The following is a 17,354-nucleotide window of genomic DNA, read 5'->3' as shown; positions in this document are numbered from 1 at the left end:
TGGTGATTTATTAATGGCAAACGAGGTGTTGGTGTAGCTGTCCTCAGACCCCCCCAACCCCCCAACCCCCCCCGTCCGCCACCACCAACCTCCGGCTCCAGCCAGCCTGCCACCACAGACCACACATGTGTCCCATCTGCCCCCCACGCACACACACACACACACACACACACAACCTCATGCCGATGCTTGACGATGTGTGGGGCTTGTTGGTTTTCGTACAAAAGGATGGTCTCTAAACTGTTAGCAACCAGCCGCGAACGCACATGAAAAATGAAAGCGGTGCTGCCCTCTGAGGTGACGCAGCGCCGTGGACACACACACCACTGATGTGTGTGTTTGGGCTCAACTGGGCGTTTGAGTGTCTGTTAAGCCTAAAGGTGCTGTGTGTGTGTGTGTGTGTGTGTGTGTTTGTGTGTGTTTGTGTGTGTGTGTGCACGCGTCGGTAACCTCAGCAGCATCACATTTCTTCACAACTGGCCGGTTGCTCGCTCTCAAACAGCCCCAGCAGTTAAGTGTGTCCCACAGCTAATTTGGCAGGGGCCGCGCTTATAAATAATTTCTTTATTGTTTTTGCTAAATTGATTTCTGCTGCAAGTCATTGTGCGGGTGTGTGTGACCGCTCACCGAGGCTGAGACCCCTGCAGTGCCGGACCAGAACAAGACCTGCCAGTGGCTCCTCCACCCTCTTTGTGTCCCCCTTCAACCTAAAAGGCCTTCAGATGCACTAAATGTTGTTAAACACAATTATACATACAGTCCCTTTATCATACCAGACAAAACAGTATTTACACTACAGTATGTGACAATTCGATTCCATTTCAGTTCAGTTACTGAAATTAATTTAATTCCAATTACTGTAAAAAAGAAAATAGCTTTAACCCCACAGATTGGAGTCATTTGTCACCTTGATGCAACAGTGGAAAGGAGAACTCCCAACGCCGAGCAGAGCAAGGCCACTGCAACAGGACTCATCTAGCTACCTCGACCTGTTGCAGTTGTTGAGAAGAGACACCAACAAACAGATTAGTACAAATATATCAAAGATATGAGCTATGATCCACAAAAAAATGGGAATAATAACAATAATAAAAGCATAAATATCTGCGACGGAGTTGCGACCTGTCCAGGGTGTACCCTGCCCCTGGCCTGTACTGAGCTGGGATAGGCTCCAGCAGACCCCGTGACCCTGCACAGGATTCAGCAGATATAGAAAAAGAGTGAATAAAGCCATATGTACATCGAGAGTAAAGTGAGCTGAGCGGCCGGTGTGCCTGGCTCGTCATGGGAGTTGTTGTGTAACTGAAAAAGAAAGTCTTTATCGATATCTTGAAAGTAGCGTGTGCAAAAAAATCACAGTTACCTGCAGGGAACACAAGCTCAAATGATCACCCCTCCACCACTGTGCCTGCATGTTGCATGAGGTGTTGATATGCTGTGATTGATGCTGTCCCATTTTGACCAGACATCTCCACTCTGGTCCCATTTATCCTTCCAAAAGGTGTTTTATTGGGATGCAGCTCTTCAAACCCGAGGTTTTCTGTTGGCGACCCTTTCAAACATGCCACCAGCCTTTTTCTATGTGGAGGCTGAGAGTCTGAGAGATAGCTTTTATCGACTTTCTCTGAGCAGTACATGATCTCACCTTAAGGTGAGCGTGCTGGGACATCGATTGATTGGCAGGTTGCATCTCCGGGATCATTGCCGATGTCTTTCCTCCGGGATCGTGTTAACACACACCAGTCAGGTCCGGTGTAGCAAACTGCCGAAACTTCTGCTTTTTTATAGACGTGCTCACAAATCCCGACGATCAGTGAAATTTGATTTGGTCCCACGTTCATAAATTAAATGTATGACTCATGAAAGTAGAGATTGGAGCAAGGTATCGGTGCCTCGGCTGTGGCGGTGTGAAATGGCGGCGAGTTGGATCTATGAGCGGCGCTGTCTTAAAGTCTTAATGAATCTGTCACTGTCGTACAGATTCATCCAGGATGAATAGAAGGTGGGCAGTAAACTTTACAAGCAGCGTCTCAACGTGATCAAACTGTGCGTTTAAGGCGGTTGAGGGTCGATAAACAGAGGCTGGGAGCCTCTCCGCTCAAGTGTGTTGGCAAAGTGACGACCTCCTCGGTTACTCTTTAGCTGAACTGAACTATACCCTGCATGTGTACTCTTTATTTCTCTCTGTAAATCTCTGATTTTACATGACAGATGATTAAGACAGCTATTAAAATGTCTGTTTTACGAGTGAACTCATTACAGTTTTATTGATGGGCGGCATCTCCGCAGGTGTGCTGGACTTTAACTGTGTGTAGGCGAGGGTTTCACTCTTTTCACTAATGCCACCTTTAGGGTTAGAAAAGGTGTTTTTGAGGGTAAAACATCAGTCGTCTCCTGTAGATTTTAGGAAACCAAAAGACTTCCAGATAAGAAAGTTAATCTTGCAGCTCTACTGTGTTGGAGATTGTGTCCAGAAAGCAAAGGTATCATCAAGTGTGGAAGGCTGTAACTATCCTTTCCCACGTTGCCACGCCAACATATTTGCTTATACAGTTGAATAACGTCCAATTGAAAGTTATTTTATCCTCTTTTCATACCATGAAAGTCAAGATAATTGTTTGTCACTTGATAAGACACTGGAGCCTTGAGGCTGCAGGTTTATGCTTAGTCAAAGATGTGATTGTACCAACAGCACATGTTTGTGGACTCATAGTTGGACGTCGTATGTTTGATTCCTCTGTCGCATAGATCACCGCTGGTCACTTTCTCCTGATGTCACTTTTCTCTGAAACGAGGGAGAAAGCGGCTTCACATCCAGGGAATCAGCCAGTGAGGTGTCCAGAATGTTATAGTTACAGAAATACAGAAGCTTATTAAACATTCTGCGCCGTGAAGAACTTTGACTGTCTTCTTCCTGTTGGGGATTTTATGGCACCGACAGTTAAAAACGTGCTCGTTATCAGCGAAAGAAGAGAAATCTACCTTTTACTTTATCTTTGGATAGAGTCTTTACCGTGTCCAAAAGAGAGGAGATTCTGCAGCTAAAGCATGATCCAAGTTACCGTTGTGAACTTTCAGCAATTTCTCTCTTCTCATTCGATGTTGATGAGAAAAAAAATCCACTTAGGTGATGCAGCTACTGACGTTAAGAAAACAATGACTCTTTTAATTCCTCTAAAAAGTGGACAAAGTTAAGTTAGGCCTGATTTCTGTTGATGTGAGAGCCACGGGTCAGACTGACCCTAAGAAAAGCACCCAACACTTCCTCTTTAAGACAAAAAGACGTAGGTGTCTGAAAAGTGGAGCTTAATAAATGATCATAAAAATCGTCCTGACGCAGTCCAGCGTACTTTTACTTTCTTATCGCGTTTACATTAAGATTTGTTGAAAACCGCAGTTCATTGCCAGGCCAACTTTAAAGACAATGCAACATAAAATGACCTTGGAGATCATTTATCTTCATCTCCCATACGAGTGATAACAGGATGTACTTGATAAGGAACACATAAAAAAAAAACCTGACTCCCTCAATATTTACTCCATTTACTACATTTAGACATTTAACAACCGGTCATATAAACATATTGTATTTTTGTATTTTACACATTAACGCGAGTATAAGAGGTCAAGTTTTTATAACTGCAATATTTGTCACAAGATCTCTCCCTCTAAAGCAATATTATACTACGCACATTGCTGCTCACGACTCCCGTTTGGGATCTAATAAACTATAAATCACATTTTTACAGCTTTCCTGAAAAAGTTACTGAATCACTTAGTTGTAAATTTCTAAATGATGGCATGGAACTGCTGAATAGAAAGACATAAACATTTAAAAGCTAGTTTGCTGCCGTTTTCCTGAAAACATGTTAAAGTTCTGTTGGTTGTGTGTGTGTGTGCGTGCATGTGTGTGTGTGTGTGTACTTGGATCCTAGTGGCCTCCCATTTGCAGCGACAGGGCGGAGTCTCCTCTTCTTGGTGAACCACAATTAAGTTAATTGTTTAATTCCAGATAAATGGAATGAATACCACACACAGTGTGAGCGGGAACAAGCGCAGCAATGCAAGCGTGTGCGTGCAAGTGCATGTACAACCCCCGACTCAGTGCACACTGCACACACACTCTGTGTGTGCGTGGAGTTTTTCATCAAAGAAACATTATTTAAGTAAAATAAAAAAATGAGCAGTGACTCATCTCCTCCAGCAGACTTGATCCTCGAGGCTCGCGACCGCACGGATACTTCAAGTGCAGGAGAGACAGAGACAGGCAGGGACAGACTGAGAGACAGGCAGACAGACGGAGAGACAGACAGACAGACAGAGTCTGGGAAATGGGGGGAAAACAAAACTAAAACACTGATTAACAGGAAAGGTGAAGTCATGCAGAAAAGCAGAAAGAAAAGTGATTTTTCCTTCATTACATATTTATCTCTGTGTTAATGGTGTCTCTGGTGGTCACAAACACACACACACACACACACACACACACACACACACACACACACACACACACACACACACACACACACACACACACACACACACACACACACACACACACACACACACACACACAAACAGAGGGAGAGCTGGAGGTCCTGCAGGACCTGAGCTCATTAAGGAGGAGATTAATATTTCATGTTTTATAATTCTTTCATAGTTCTGTGTCGTAATTTGCCTTGATTTACGTTTAAAAGAAAACTTTCTCATTTTACTTTGGAGCACTCAGAACGCTGCCGTGAGAACGGGAGGGATGAAGGGCTGGGGAACGCCTGGGGAAGAGAGAGATGAAGAGAAAGTAAAAAAAGAAGAGTTTTTCAGGAATATTGACGCAGCAGAAGAGCTGTGATGCTCGCGGCTGTGAGACTCTCTCCTGCATGCAGCTTCATGCAACAACCTACCTGCTAATGCGTCAGACCCTACCGACTGTGCCGCGCTCGTTGCTGCGAGAGATTGTAGGAAATCTGACGGGGAAAGGGAATCAATATCCCATCTGCCTCACAAGAGTTACTCAACAGTTCTCAATGAGGGTTATGTTTTGAAATGCACGTAATATGATTCTTTTTGTGCTTTTATTCGGGTGTCAAAAGCCACTACCAATTGAAGAACGTCAGCGTTCATTAAACCTCCACCTGACTTTAATCGGTGCTGCAGCAGTGAGAAGTGCAAAGCTGTGAGGTGTTCAGTTATTAACGCCACTCCTTAAGCAGATGCTGTGGCCAGGTATATATAATATGGTCATTAAGGGGCTTTTTAAACTGTATCCTTAGCAACAAGCAAATATACATCATTAAAGCCTTTGTCAATTGTATCAACTTTTGGAAAAATATCTCTTTTAAAGGACCGTAGACTCTCTTTATTCAAAACTCTTCAGTACATAGAATAAGACAGTTTCATTGTACCTGCATAAACCTTTTGATTTTATATATGATGCAGGATAGTTTTGTGCTTTTGATAGACCTGTTTATACGGCTGCTAGGTAGAATTGTTCAGTAGACGATGTTAATCATATTAAAAGCCTTATTGTTTTTCTTTGTATTAAACTCGTCCGAGCGAAAGAGGAAAACGAATATGTAGGCTATTGGAAAATGAGGACAAAAAGACTTTCAGGTGGTTTATTGGGTCAGTGTACTCACTGAAACTCAAGACATGTCGTATGTTTCTTCACATAAGGGCATAAGTCTTCTCCTTTTAGCTCTCTTTATGACTTTAAAGTGACTAATGCAGATCCCTTTTTAGCCACAATTTTTCCCTAACGCTCGCTCTGGAGGTTTTTTTTTTCTTAAAACCAAAACCATGATCTTAACCGTAACTGAGTAGTTTCTGCCCCAGACTTTCACCAAGCCCTGACCATGGAGGTGTCGGGTTAGTAAACAGCACTACTGCCTGCACCAGAAACATGCTTCCCTGATGTCAGGAGAAACGGGATCTGAAAATGTTCCAGTGGGAAGTTTTGTAAGTCATTCACTTCTTGGCTTGAGCTTGCCAGTCATCCCGTATGAGCCTGTTCCAGTAAACGTTGCCAGCACGCGCGTCAAAAGAGGACTGCGTCTCACTGCTTTTAAGATTTTAATTAAGTTCACCAGAGAGAGCAGATTGGTTTAATAATTTTCACCTCAATTATATGCCCTCACTCACACACCCAAGAGTTACTGCAGCGCCTCCCACGAGGCCACGCTCATTACCAGCAGTCATCCTGCAATACAGCGCACTCAGAAAACACTTTCAGTAAAAGACAGTGAAGAGAAAAACGCTGCCAGAGTCAGATTCACGCTAGCCGAGCTCGTGCCAAAAAACCCTGCAGATAACGCGCGGAGATCCGCAGAGTTTAATAGATTCACATGGAAACGAGACACGGAGAGGGAAAGTGAAAATGTGAAGTGTGGAGGGGTCTCGGTGGGAGGGCCGTTGTGAGGAGCAGGAGGACATAAGGAGGTGGTGGTGTTAGGGGGGGGGTGGCCTGGCATCGGACACGATTTTGGGGCTGATTTGGACGTGGAGTTGTGTTGGCTTGGCAGCAGCAGCCCCATTTCATTATTGTCCTGATGTATTAGAGGTGAAAGGGGGGGGGGGTGGGGGTCGTCAACGTACGAGAGGACAGTTCAGTAACAAGAGCACTGGAGCTGAAGTTGTGTGTGTTTGACTCTGCTCTCTGACATCATCATTAGTCCATGAGCGAGAGCAGAACCAGCCATGGATGCAGACGTGTGTGATCCAAGAGTCCCTGCTGTCAACCTAAATAACTGCAGAGCTGCTGAAGGTCTGGGAATGGGGGGAGGGGGGGCGGGGAGGGTTTCACAATCCGCCCCACGGTTTACCCTCAATTTAGCTATTAAGTGTCTCTGTAAGTTTGTAAGGGGGGGTGTGTGTGTGCAGCTGTGTGGTCCTCATTATCCGGGGATATATATCTTTTTTCTTCTTCTTTTTTTGTGAGTCTTCTTCTCCCTCTGTTGCTGGTTTTCTTGCATTCTTACAGTGTTTTCTCAATATCTATAACCGTCACTCTGCAGGGAAGAAATAGAAGATTCGGATTAGGGAGGCCGAAAAATAGCAAAAAAGGAAAAAGTGACTGAATTCCTGTAAACTGGTCATTCCCTCCCCCTGGAAAATAAAGCCCCTGTGAATAAAGTCAGAGCAATTCCACGGTCTGGCCTGCCCTCGGTATTATTTAAGTAATACCCTGTTATTATTGAAGAAAGGGGGAGAAAAGTGAATGGCTATTATCTTTATGTGGGTCCTTTAATTTTAATGCACCACAGATTTATAGCTGGGCATTCCAGTGGGGAGGCCCCTCCCTGGTCTTAAAGCGGGTGGGCGGGACACGACCGCAGCGCTCTCACAACAGCCTGTACCTTCTGACAAACAACCATCGTCCCTCACGTTCTCTCCCGACACGTTCTGCTGCCCTCCCTGCTGTCAAGCAGCCTCCTGAACGTCGGAGGATAACCTCAGCCGGAGCTCCACCCACCAAAACGACAAACAGCACACCTTCCCAGACCTCCTCACATGCATGTCCTGAAGCTCTGGGAAGCAATCCTGCTGCAGAACCTGCTAAACATTGAGCTCCTTTTGGCCTAACCTAGATTACTGAATAATCTGATCTCGGGCCAACGGGTTTAGCAGAGAGAAGGGGTCATAATTCTTGTCCTGGATTGGTTTTATAAGGCTGTACAAGACTCTTTCCTTTACTTTTTGCCGACCTATGAAACTGGAAAAAACGACAGCAATAACCAGTCCAACAGTTAGGAAGCTCACCCTGGAAAGTATTGTAAGAAGCATCTAATAAAACACAAATATAGCCGGCACTAATATTTGCAGACGGTGCTTTTGATTCTTTGCCCGTGTGGACATGACAGGCCTCGCAGCCGCGTCGTGGGGGTTAGAGGTGTCACTCACAGGCAGGACATTTCTGGTTCAGATCCTCACTGGGTTTTCCTTGGGAACTGTGGTTTCCTCTCAAGCTGTTGAGCATGTTTGCTTTCGTCTGTCTGTGGTTCTGGGATGGATTAGTGACCGGCTCTAAATGCACCCAACCTCTCACCCAATCAAAGTGTGATTGGCCCCGCCTCCCCCCAACCCTGCACAGGAGGAAGCAGGTATTAGGAGGAGTTTGGGATGCAATCAGCGCTAATATGAAAAGGTTTAAATAAGTCTGAAGGAAGGTAGGAAGGAAGGAAGGAAGGAAGGAAGGAAGGAAGGAAGGAAGGAAGGAAGGAAGGAAAGGAAGGAAGGAAGGAAAGGAAGGAAGGAAAGGAAGGAAGGAAGGAAGGAAGGAAGGAAGGAAGGAAGGAAGGAAGGAAGGAAGGAAGGAAGGAAGGAAGGAAGGAAGGAAGGAAGGAAGGAAGGAAGGAAGGCTGGATGGATGGATGGATGGAAGGAAGGAAAGAAAGAAAGAAAGAAAGAAAGAAAGGAAAGATGGCTGAATGGATGGAAGGAAGGAAAGAAAGAAAGGAAGGAAGAAAGAAAGAAAGAAAGAAAGAAAGGAAGGAAGGAAGGAAGGAAGGAAGGAAGGAAGGAAGGAAGGAAAGATGGATGGAAGGAAAGAAAGGAAGGAAGGAAGAAGGAAAGATGGATGGAAGGAAAGAAAGAAAGAGAAAGAAAGAAAAACAGGAAGGAAGGAAGGAAGGAAGAAGGAAGGAAAGATGGACGGAAGGAAAGAAAGGAAGGAAGGAAGGAAGGAAGGAAAGATGGATGGAAGGGAGAAAACAAGGAAAGGAGGAAAGAAGGGAGAAAAGAGGAAGGGAAGAAGGAAGGAGAGAGCAGGAGGAAAGAAGGAAGGAAGGGAAGGAAGGAAGGAAGGAAGGAGGGAAGGAAGGAAGGAGGGAAGGAAGGAAGGAAATAAAGAAAGAAAGGAAGGAAGGAAGAAGGAAAGATGGATGTAAAGAAAGAAAGAAAGAAAGAAAGAAAGAAAGAAAGAAAGAAAGAAAGAAAGAAAGAAAGAAAGAAAGAAAGAAAGAAAGAAAGAAAGAAAGAAAGAAAGAAAAGTGGAATGTGTCTGCACACATGATCAGTCACGTGACCAACAGACACATTAAACGTCTGAAGGAAATACTACATATGAGTTTTAAGTTCAGTTTACTGAATGAAATGGAATATTTTTTTACACTTGAATTGTTTGAGTTAAAAAACTTAAATGGTTTTAGGCAATCGGTTTCCTCAAACCGTTTGAGTTCAACTAACTTATCAGGTTTTACAGTGTATTTGTACTCGCTGTAACTCCATATCTAACCAAATGAAACTGATAGGCAGCCGATCCATATCTTTTATAGATCATCCTGGTTCAGGTTAAACAGTTTAAGCAGCGGTGTTCAGAACCTGCTCCCCCAGTTCTTCAAGGATGATGCCCACCCAGCAGGATCTCTCTAAACTTCCCTGGGACCTCCTCTTGATCGATCACACCCCTAAAAGTTCAGATGGAATCTAATGAGTTGAACTCCTTGGGTTTAACTGTGTTGGGCGCGGACTGTACCTGAGGTACAAAGCGGGATGTGCTGTTGCCTTAAGAGGAAGAGGAGGAGTTTAAGTGGATAAACTTGCAAGATCGTGGAGACCTAAGATCTGTGCTTTTAAAAAGTTTGAAGTCAGCAGCTCGGCCTGGAGTCTCTTCATTGGTTTGATTGTTTTAAGTTCACTAGTAACAGTGATTGAAGCTTCATCCAAGAACCCACCAAAATGCCACTTTTTAAAAATGTGGCATTTCAGTAAAGGATTATTCAGATGGTGAAAATGTAAAACATCAGGTCACGATACTTTGAAGTAAAATTGATCAAACATAGCAGTTAAATGGGAATGTTAATGGACACAGATATGACCCCCTTCATGTCCAACAGCCACGAAAGATAAAACTGGGGACTTTTCTTTTTTCTTACCCTGAAAAGCTGAAAACGTTTATGTCATTTTTTGAAATAGATTTGTCATTTTTCATTTTCATTAATCCTATTTAACTGCATTGTTGTGGCCTTCTGGACAATTCTTTTGATATACCCTCGTATAACCCCCGTGCAGTCTTTACAGCCCCTTATCTGAGCAGCACCAATTCAAAATGATTCAGTGTCATTGTCCTTCCTCGCCCTCCCCGCTGTCCCTCACAGCTTTTCAATGGGCTGGTTAAATAGTGATTGGGGTGTCATAGGTTTGTAAATAAGACACTTCCTGGCAGACAGCTGGTTGGCGTTTCACTAGACCTAATCTTACACACATTAGGACAAAGGTATACAGGACAAAAAGCAGTTTGAATACCAGCCTTGGAGCAGGTTAATAGTCCGTGACACCGAGTGGGCTGTGAAACCCTCGTCCACCCTGCAGCCCCGGCTACCGTCTGCAGAACAGGGTGGGGGGGGGGGCAGGTGACTGGCTGTTTTATAAGATGTGTTGCATCATACCAACTCTTCTGATATTTCTTTCTGCAAGATAAAGATTTGTACGACGGAGTATTAGGGCCAAACTAAGACAAAAAAAAAATTGGAAATTACGAGAATAAAGTCATAATATAATGAGAATAAAGTCGTAAAATTACGAGAATAAAGTCGTAATGTTGTGAGAATAAAGTCGTAATAGAATAAAGTCATAATATTATGAGAATAAAGTCGTAATATTACGAGAATAAAGTCATAAAATTACGAGAATAAAGTCGTAACATTACGAGAATAAAGTCGTAATGTTATGAGAATAAAGTCGTAATATTATGAGAATAAAGTCGTAATATTACGAGAATAAAGTCGTAAAATTCTGAGAATAAAGTTGTGACATTACGAGAATAAAGTCGTAATGAATAAAGTGGTAATTTATGAGAATAAAGTCATAATATTATGAAAATAAAGTGGTAATTTATGAGAACTCTAACAGGAAGAGCAGTCTTCTCCCTGTGTCAAAATGAAGAATATTGAGCATCTTGTGAAGTTATATTTATATATTTATAATATATTACAACTTTATTCTCGTAATATTATGACTTTATTCTCATAATTTTAGGACTTTATTCTCATTACATTATGACTTTATTCTCGTAATTTCCTTTTTTTGTTTTTTTGTTTGGCCCTAATACTCCGTCGTAGATTTGATATGTGCAGGAAACAGGAGAACTTACACAGCATGCATGCATGCAGATGTATCACTGATACATATAAACCGACACTTGGGTGTATTCCTGTTCAGGGGTCACTGTGCCCCTTTAATCAGTTCTACTGTCTTTCTCGCCAGGCGCTTCACAGGCCGGCTCAGACGCCCATGAAGGAGCACCGTCTGTCTCCGATGCGTGAAGAGCCGCTACCTGCCGCCGTGAACGAGGACAGGTCGCAGAACACGGCAGCGGGGGCGACGGGCGGATGTCCTCCTGCTGCCGTCGGCAGCGCCGGGAGCAACAAGAAGCCACGGTCGCGCACTAAGGTAGAGTTAGCTCTTCTTTCCTCTCTCGTGGGTCCTTCTGCACTTTCACATAGGGCTGGGGATCGAGATTCTTAAGATTCAGAATCGATTATCAAGAATTGATTCGATCCGATTCGATTCAGATATTTATTTAGGTTAGTGTTATTAAAACAGTTTTTTCAGCTGTTGCATGAATTATATGACTGTAGTTATGCAAAATATTACTACTAGTATTATATTGAGATTAAACAGCAAGTATTGGCAGCTAATGATGCTGTAAGGACCAATCAGCTCCCAGAGTGCTGATAGAACTGCTTTCAGAAACATCATGTGGGTCAGAATTATCAAACAGATCCAGGGAGGAAACAGAGACGGATGAAATCGGTTTTATTTTTTCCCACATTCCGTTTTTATTTGTTCCATTTTCCGTCTATTTTGGTTTTTAATTTTTGAGCATTTGGTTTTTAGCATTTTTTGCAAATGTAACCTCAAGTAATGAAATATAGACAATTTATGCAATTATAACCTAACACTTTAATGTTTTCATACCTTTAAACATATTTAAAGGCAAAAATATGGCACCAGTTATTCTCGTGTCCAACAAAACATTCCTTTTTTGGGGATAAACAAAAAAATAACCAAAAGTTGTAATGTGATGATGAAAAAAAAAATACAAAAAAAAAGAAAAGAAACCCCCCCCCCCCCCCCAAAAAAAAATAATTGATCTTTAGACATATGAATCGATTTTTAGGAATTAATATGAGAATCGATTTAGAATTGGGAAATCGATTTTATATGAGTCGCGTGGCTTTAACAAACTCTCTTCGTCTGTTTTTCGATTCCTACGTGAATCCCAGATTTCCCTGGAAGCCCTGGGCATCCTGCAGAGCTTCATCCAGGACGTGGGCCTGTACCCCGACCAGGAGGCCATCCACACCTTGTCTGCACAGCTGGACCTCCCCAAACACACCATCATCAAGTTCTTCCAGAACCAGCGCTACCACGTCAAGCACCACGGCCGCCTTAAGGAGCTGGGCGAGGGCGCCGCCGCCAGCGGAGGAGTGGACGTCAGCGAGTACAGAGAGGAAGAGCTCCTCTCCGGCTCGGAGGACCCCGAGTCCAGCGAGGACGGAGCCGAGGAGATCTACCCGCCCACAGAGGCCAGCGCCGGGAGCACGGGGGGACTGAACCCGCCTCCGTCGTCCTCCAGCTCCAGCCAGTCGTCCTCAGGGACCAACGCGGCTCAGGAGGACGGCAAGGACCAGGGCCACGGGCGGCTCGGTGGCCCTCTGGCCCCCGGGAGCTCCTCGTCCAGTCCCCGAGATCAGACTGACTACCAGAGGTAGAGACTGACGGACAGAGAGTCGAGGAGAGAGCGAAAGAGAAACGGAGGAAAAACAGGAAACACTAATGGGGATCTCGTCCTGAACACACGGAGGATGGAAGAAAAAGAAAAGCTGTATGAGACACGAACGTCTATGCAGGCACATCGACCGAGAAACAAATCAACTGAAATACTAGGTTTGTTGGGACAGTTTTCAACTTGTGGAGTGAATTTACCTCAGTAGAGACGGCAGGTTTACGCGAGCGGTCGTAGACTGTTTTCCCCAAAAGTGTTTTAATACGTCACCCTGATTTGAACTAGCAGATAAGAGTTTTTGCTGCTCATGCCTTCGATTTACAAGCAGAAACAATCAAATGACCTTCCTCTCATCAACCACAAACGACACCCCGATGAAGTCTGAGCACAGTCACACAGGACGCACTCCCAAACCGTCGGGCGGAGAGGACCTGGGGCCTTCAGAGACTCACAAAACCCTCAAATTCCTCAGGAGACACACTGACGTTGCTTTTGCCCGCCGGAGGACGCAGGTAGAAGACGCACGCTGGTGTATCTATAAGCTTTATTTCATTGAAAAGAGAAAAGAAAAGAAAAAAGAAAGGCCAGTGGCTGCCCCGCATCCCGCCCCAGCCTCACGTTGACACCCTGTCTAGCACTTACTGTTCACAGAGACTGATATTTCATGGATGTGATGAACCCCTCGCCTTTCCTCCCTCCCTCCTCTCGAGGCGTGCAAGTATTAAAAGCGAGGCCCTGAGAAGAGCGGCGGCCGGCAGATCGAGAGGATGTGGCGAGGAGGGACGCTCGGGCCTGAACCCTTCCCGGCACCGCCCACGAATGTGTGGTGAGGGGGGAAAAAAAAAAAAAAAATTAAAAAAAATGTCAAGGCGGGAAAGACAGCGCAGAGATTCAGCAACCAAACAATCTGTCACTTTATGTGCGGTAGTCCACCCCTTCCACCCCCCCTCCCTCTGTCTAACTGGTGCCCACAGTCTTGTGTTTCACCACACCTACCCGCACTTAAACTTCACCAACCCTATTTATTGCTATCTTTATCCATGATTATTATTATCATTATTGTTATTATTGTTGTTATTATGGTTAGAATTGCTGTCATGGCGTGCTATTTTTAGCTTTTATTTCCATGGTTTGAAATATTGGTTTTCAGATTTGGGCGGTTGTTTGGAGAGGACAAAGTGCTCTGCCCTGAGCGAGGAGGAAGCAGCAGAGGCGAAGGAAAATAAAGAGAAGCAGTTACTGAGTGTTAAAACCTGACCTGTCCTGTTGTATTATGCCTTTTTTTTTTATTGCTCTGTTCCCCCCCCCCCCCCGAAAAAAAAAGAAAAGAGAGAAATAGTTCCGAGAGCAAAATGTGTGTTTCTTTTTGCTGCAGTTGATGACAATCTACTTTTTGAGCCATGAAAGAAAAGTTCGACTCTGTTCTTCACTTTTATGTGTGTAAATAACCCGACACGGGATCTGTTGTAATTGTTGTACTTTCGTTTTTGCTGCGTGACTTCAAAAGTTTGAGCCAGTGGAGGGGGGGGGGGGGGCCGGGACGATTCGATGAGAAATTCAAACACAAGACTATTTAAGAAACGGCGTTCCTACTTTTTCGTCCAGCGTCTGGTGCAGTCGTGTAAATGTACAGTATGTTTTGAAACGATACCTGAGCAGGGACCGCGTCCCGCGTGACCGTCCTGATCAGCTGCTACACTCGAACAGATGACCTGCCTTTTCAATGATTACTCCGTATGATGATATTGTGCTTTTCTGTGTGACAGGAATCAGGGTTATTCTCAAAACGCAGTTCCAACGAAATCTTAGTTCATCAGTGTTGAAGTGAATTAAAATTTGTGAATTCAAAATTAGTTTGTTTTTATTTAACTCACCACATTCACTTTACTGGTTATTTTAAACAGAATCATGATGTGTGGCTTGAGAGACTTCTAACTGGTGTATTTGGAGTGAATAAATACTGTTCTGAAGCAATACACCTTGTGATTTTTTACATTTTAGTTACTCTGACCAGATGGCGTGTGAGAAAAGGGTCCCTGTAGACAAAGCAAGGTCGTTTTAACTTTGCATACGTACAAAAAGTGCATGAAATGGACTGTGCAGCAGATCTGCCTCTGGTCCATACAAGTCAACTGCCGTTCTCATGCAAACTGCTGCCAAAAGGACACACAAATATGAGAGTTATCGGCCTCTGCCTGCATAGCGCTGCATAAGTAATTAAACATGTACGACAAAACAGGTGAAGTGTTGGAAGCAGAGGGCATGAACTCTCCTCACTTTGCATCTATTGACTGAAGTTGTCGACTCACGACAAGGTGGCAGTAACCAGGCGGAGATGCCTGTACAGTCATTTTTATACACTTCTGTGCACTTACAAACTGAAAATGACATTGGTTTGTCTGTAGGGGCCCTATCCACACTAACACCCAGTTAAACTGCACTCTTTTTGCCTCATCAGAGGCTTTAAAGAGCCTATACCGTTGGTTACCTCAACGTGTGATCTTTAATTGGCATGTTGCTGCAGAAACATTCTGTTCTCCTACAAAACTTTGACTCGGACATTTACGCACCTCACCATCCGATAAGAAAAAACAAGAATGGATTTAATTCTGGAATATTCCTTTAATGCTAAACAGGGACAGGTGTACAGTATTTATTGTTGACCTATGCATAGGTTTATGGAACAAACATGAAAGAGCTGAAAATAATCAGAATCAACATGAAAATTGCATTTAGATCACATTTAATGAAGTTCTCCCACACTCAGGAGGTCAAAACTCAAGTGAAGCATGTAAACACGCTTCTATGATAATCAATCCACTGATTCATTATTGATTTTCGGTTATTAATGGTGTCACATTAATTATTGCTGAGGACAAATTCATCACCTGTGATTTGCAGAATAAAGTGGCTCAAGAACAAGAATCAGTCACATGTGAAACATAACCTGCTTTGCAATGTGAAACATCTCTGCAGGCATGTCTAAGTTAAGAGCCAAGCGCCGCTGGAGAGTATCTGCGTGTTGCTACGGTCGCACACTGGATTTGTGCTTAAATGAATCTGACTGAGGTGGAGGTCAATGAGTGCGCTGCTGTTGCTGTGTCTTCTTCATCAGATACTGTCCTTTTGGACTTCCTGTAATGTTATCTTTTAATCAAAGTCAAGGAAGACATCCATGTAGGTGTGATCACGTTTAGAACGCCAGTCATGAACTCGCTGGCCTCCACCCTCAAACCGTAACAGAACCTGGACAGAAATCCACTTAAGGAGCTGGTTCCCCCAAGAAGTTGCAGATTCCCTCCAGCCAGGGCCAAGGAAAGACACATGAGTGTACATACTGTACATACTTGGACATGCAAAACATGGCTAATTTATGCTGAAATCATTTAATTCTGCAAACACTAGTAATGAATTCCTCGACAGGAGTTTGGATTTCACACCAGCTAACAGAAAAGAAAGAGAGAATTTATGAGGATGTTGGGTCCAAAATGAAATACTGTGATAAATAATTGTACCAGCACATGAATTAATTGACACGAGTACCTACACTTCACTTTTTGCCGAGCTTAAGCTGTACTTTGGTACTGACCAATCAAAAACCAGCACCAGTTTATCAGTTGATACCAACCTTTGTACCAATGTTTTTTTTTTCTCCGACACATTTACTGTGGTGGCGTTTGCAACAGTAGGACAGAGTTAGTGGGATTAACCAATGGCCGTCTCCCAAAACCATTCATTTCAATAATCCTAATATTAATAACTATTATCGTTAAACTAAAAAACAATGCCGTTTATGAAAAACTTAACCCTAACTGCAAAACTTGTTAAACACTGTTTTCAGCCACTGATTTGGCAGCAAGTTAACAGTTAAAAATAGAAAACACATGATTCAGTGTAAAGCTGTGGGTGATTTATATGTTTAATTCAAGGCAACAACAGATGCCTGGAGCCACGTTCTGATGCCTCCATTATGCATGACAGTGTTTGAGCAACGATACACTTATACGCCACATATTTGACATCAAACTAAGGAGATAGTGGTACAACTCCACATAGTTTTATCCTTGTACATTTCCCTGGTCAGTACTGGCGTTTGTTAAAGGTAAGCGGCACAATTGTTGGTCCACAGAAGGATTGATTTTGTTTCCAAAAAAGGAAAAGTCAAGAGACTTTTTTCATAACGATTATATCTTAATGTGTTTGCCTTCCTTTCATTTCTCAGCACTATTTAGTGTGGAGGTTTTTTGGAGCCGAGAGCGGGTGGCTAGTTGTGTGTGTTGCGCCTTAAAGAATCAGCTTTTTGGATCCTGACTTTGAAATTAGCACCTACGGTTATCTTTTATTCACAATCCATCTGAATTTGAATTGAGATCAACCTGATTCCCGTCTGCAGGGCCGCCGCAAGGGGTGTGCGAACCGTGCGACCGCACGGGGCCTCGCGCTATGGGCCGTTTTTTTTTTTTTTTTTTCGTTTTTGTTTTTCGTTTTTTCCCTTATAAATATCAACAGACACGTTCCATTACAGACCTAAATGTGTACTAGTCTGTGCATATCAATAAATATATGTGCAATGATGCGCATGTCTGTTTTTCAATACAACTGATCAGACCAAGCGCAGACACAAGCTGCT

The 17,354-nt window shown here is 43.6% G+C and overlaps 1 protein-coding gene across 7 annotated transcripts in view; it reads left to right on the top strand.

Annotated features, from left to right (window-relative positions):
- Nucleotides 1-14,574, top strand: part of satb2 (SATB homeobox 2) — a 68,124-nt gene extending 53,550 nt beyond the window's left edge. For 5 of the 7 annotated variants that reach the window (XM_061723188.1, XM_061723187.1, XM_061723191.1 and 2 more), the window contains 2 exons: nt 11,179-11,385; nt 12,222-14,574. In XM_061723188.1, the coding sequence (XP_061579172.1) occupies nt 11,179-11,385; nt 12,222-12,710 (696 nt within the window). In that variant the 3' untranslated portion in view covers nt 12,711-14,574. The remainder of the gene's footprint in view (nt 1-11,178; nt 11,386-12,221) is intronic. The other 2 variants (XM_061723190.1, XM_061723192.1) reach the window with 1 other exon arrangement.
- The last annotated feature ends 2,780 nt before the right edge of the window (nt 14,575-17,354 follow it).

The sequence above is a fragment of the Cololabis saira genome, chromosome 6, assembly GCF_033807715.1.
Source record: "Cololabis saira isolate AMF1-May2022 chromosome 6, fColSai1.1, whole genome shotgun sequence".
Classification (NCBI taxonomy): Eukaryota; Metazoa; Chordata; class Actinopteri; order Beloniformes; family Belonidae; genus Cololabis; species Cololabis saira.
The sequence above is the reverse complement of the archived record's forward strand: the minus strand, read 5'-3'. Positions and strand labels throughout refer to the sequence as shown.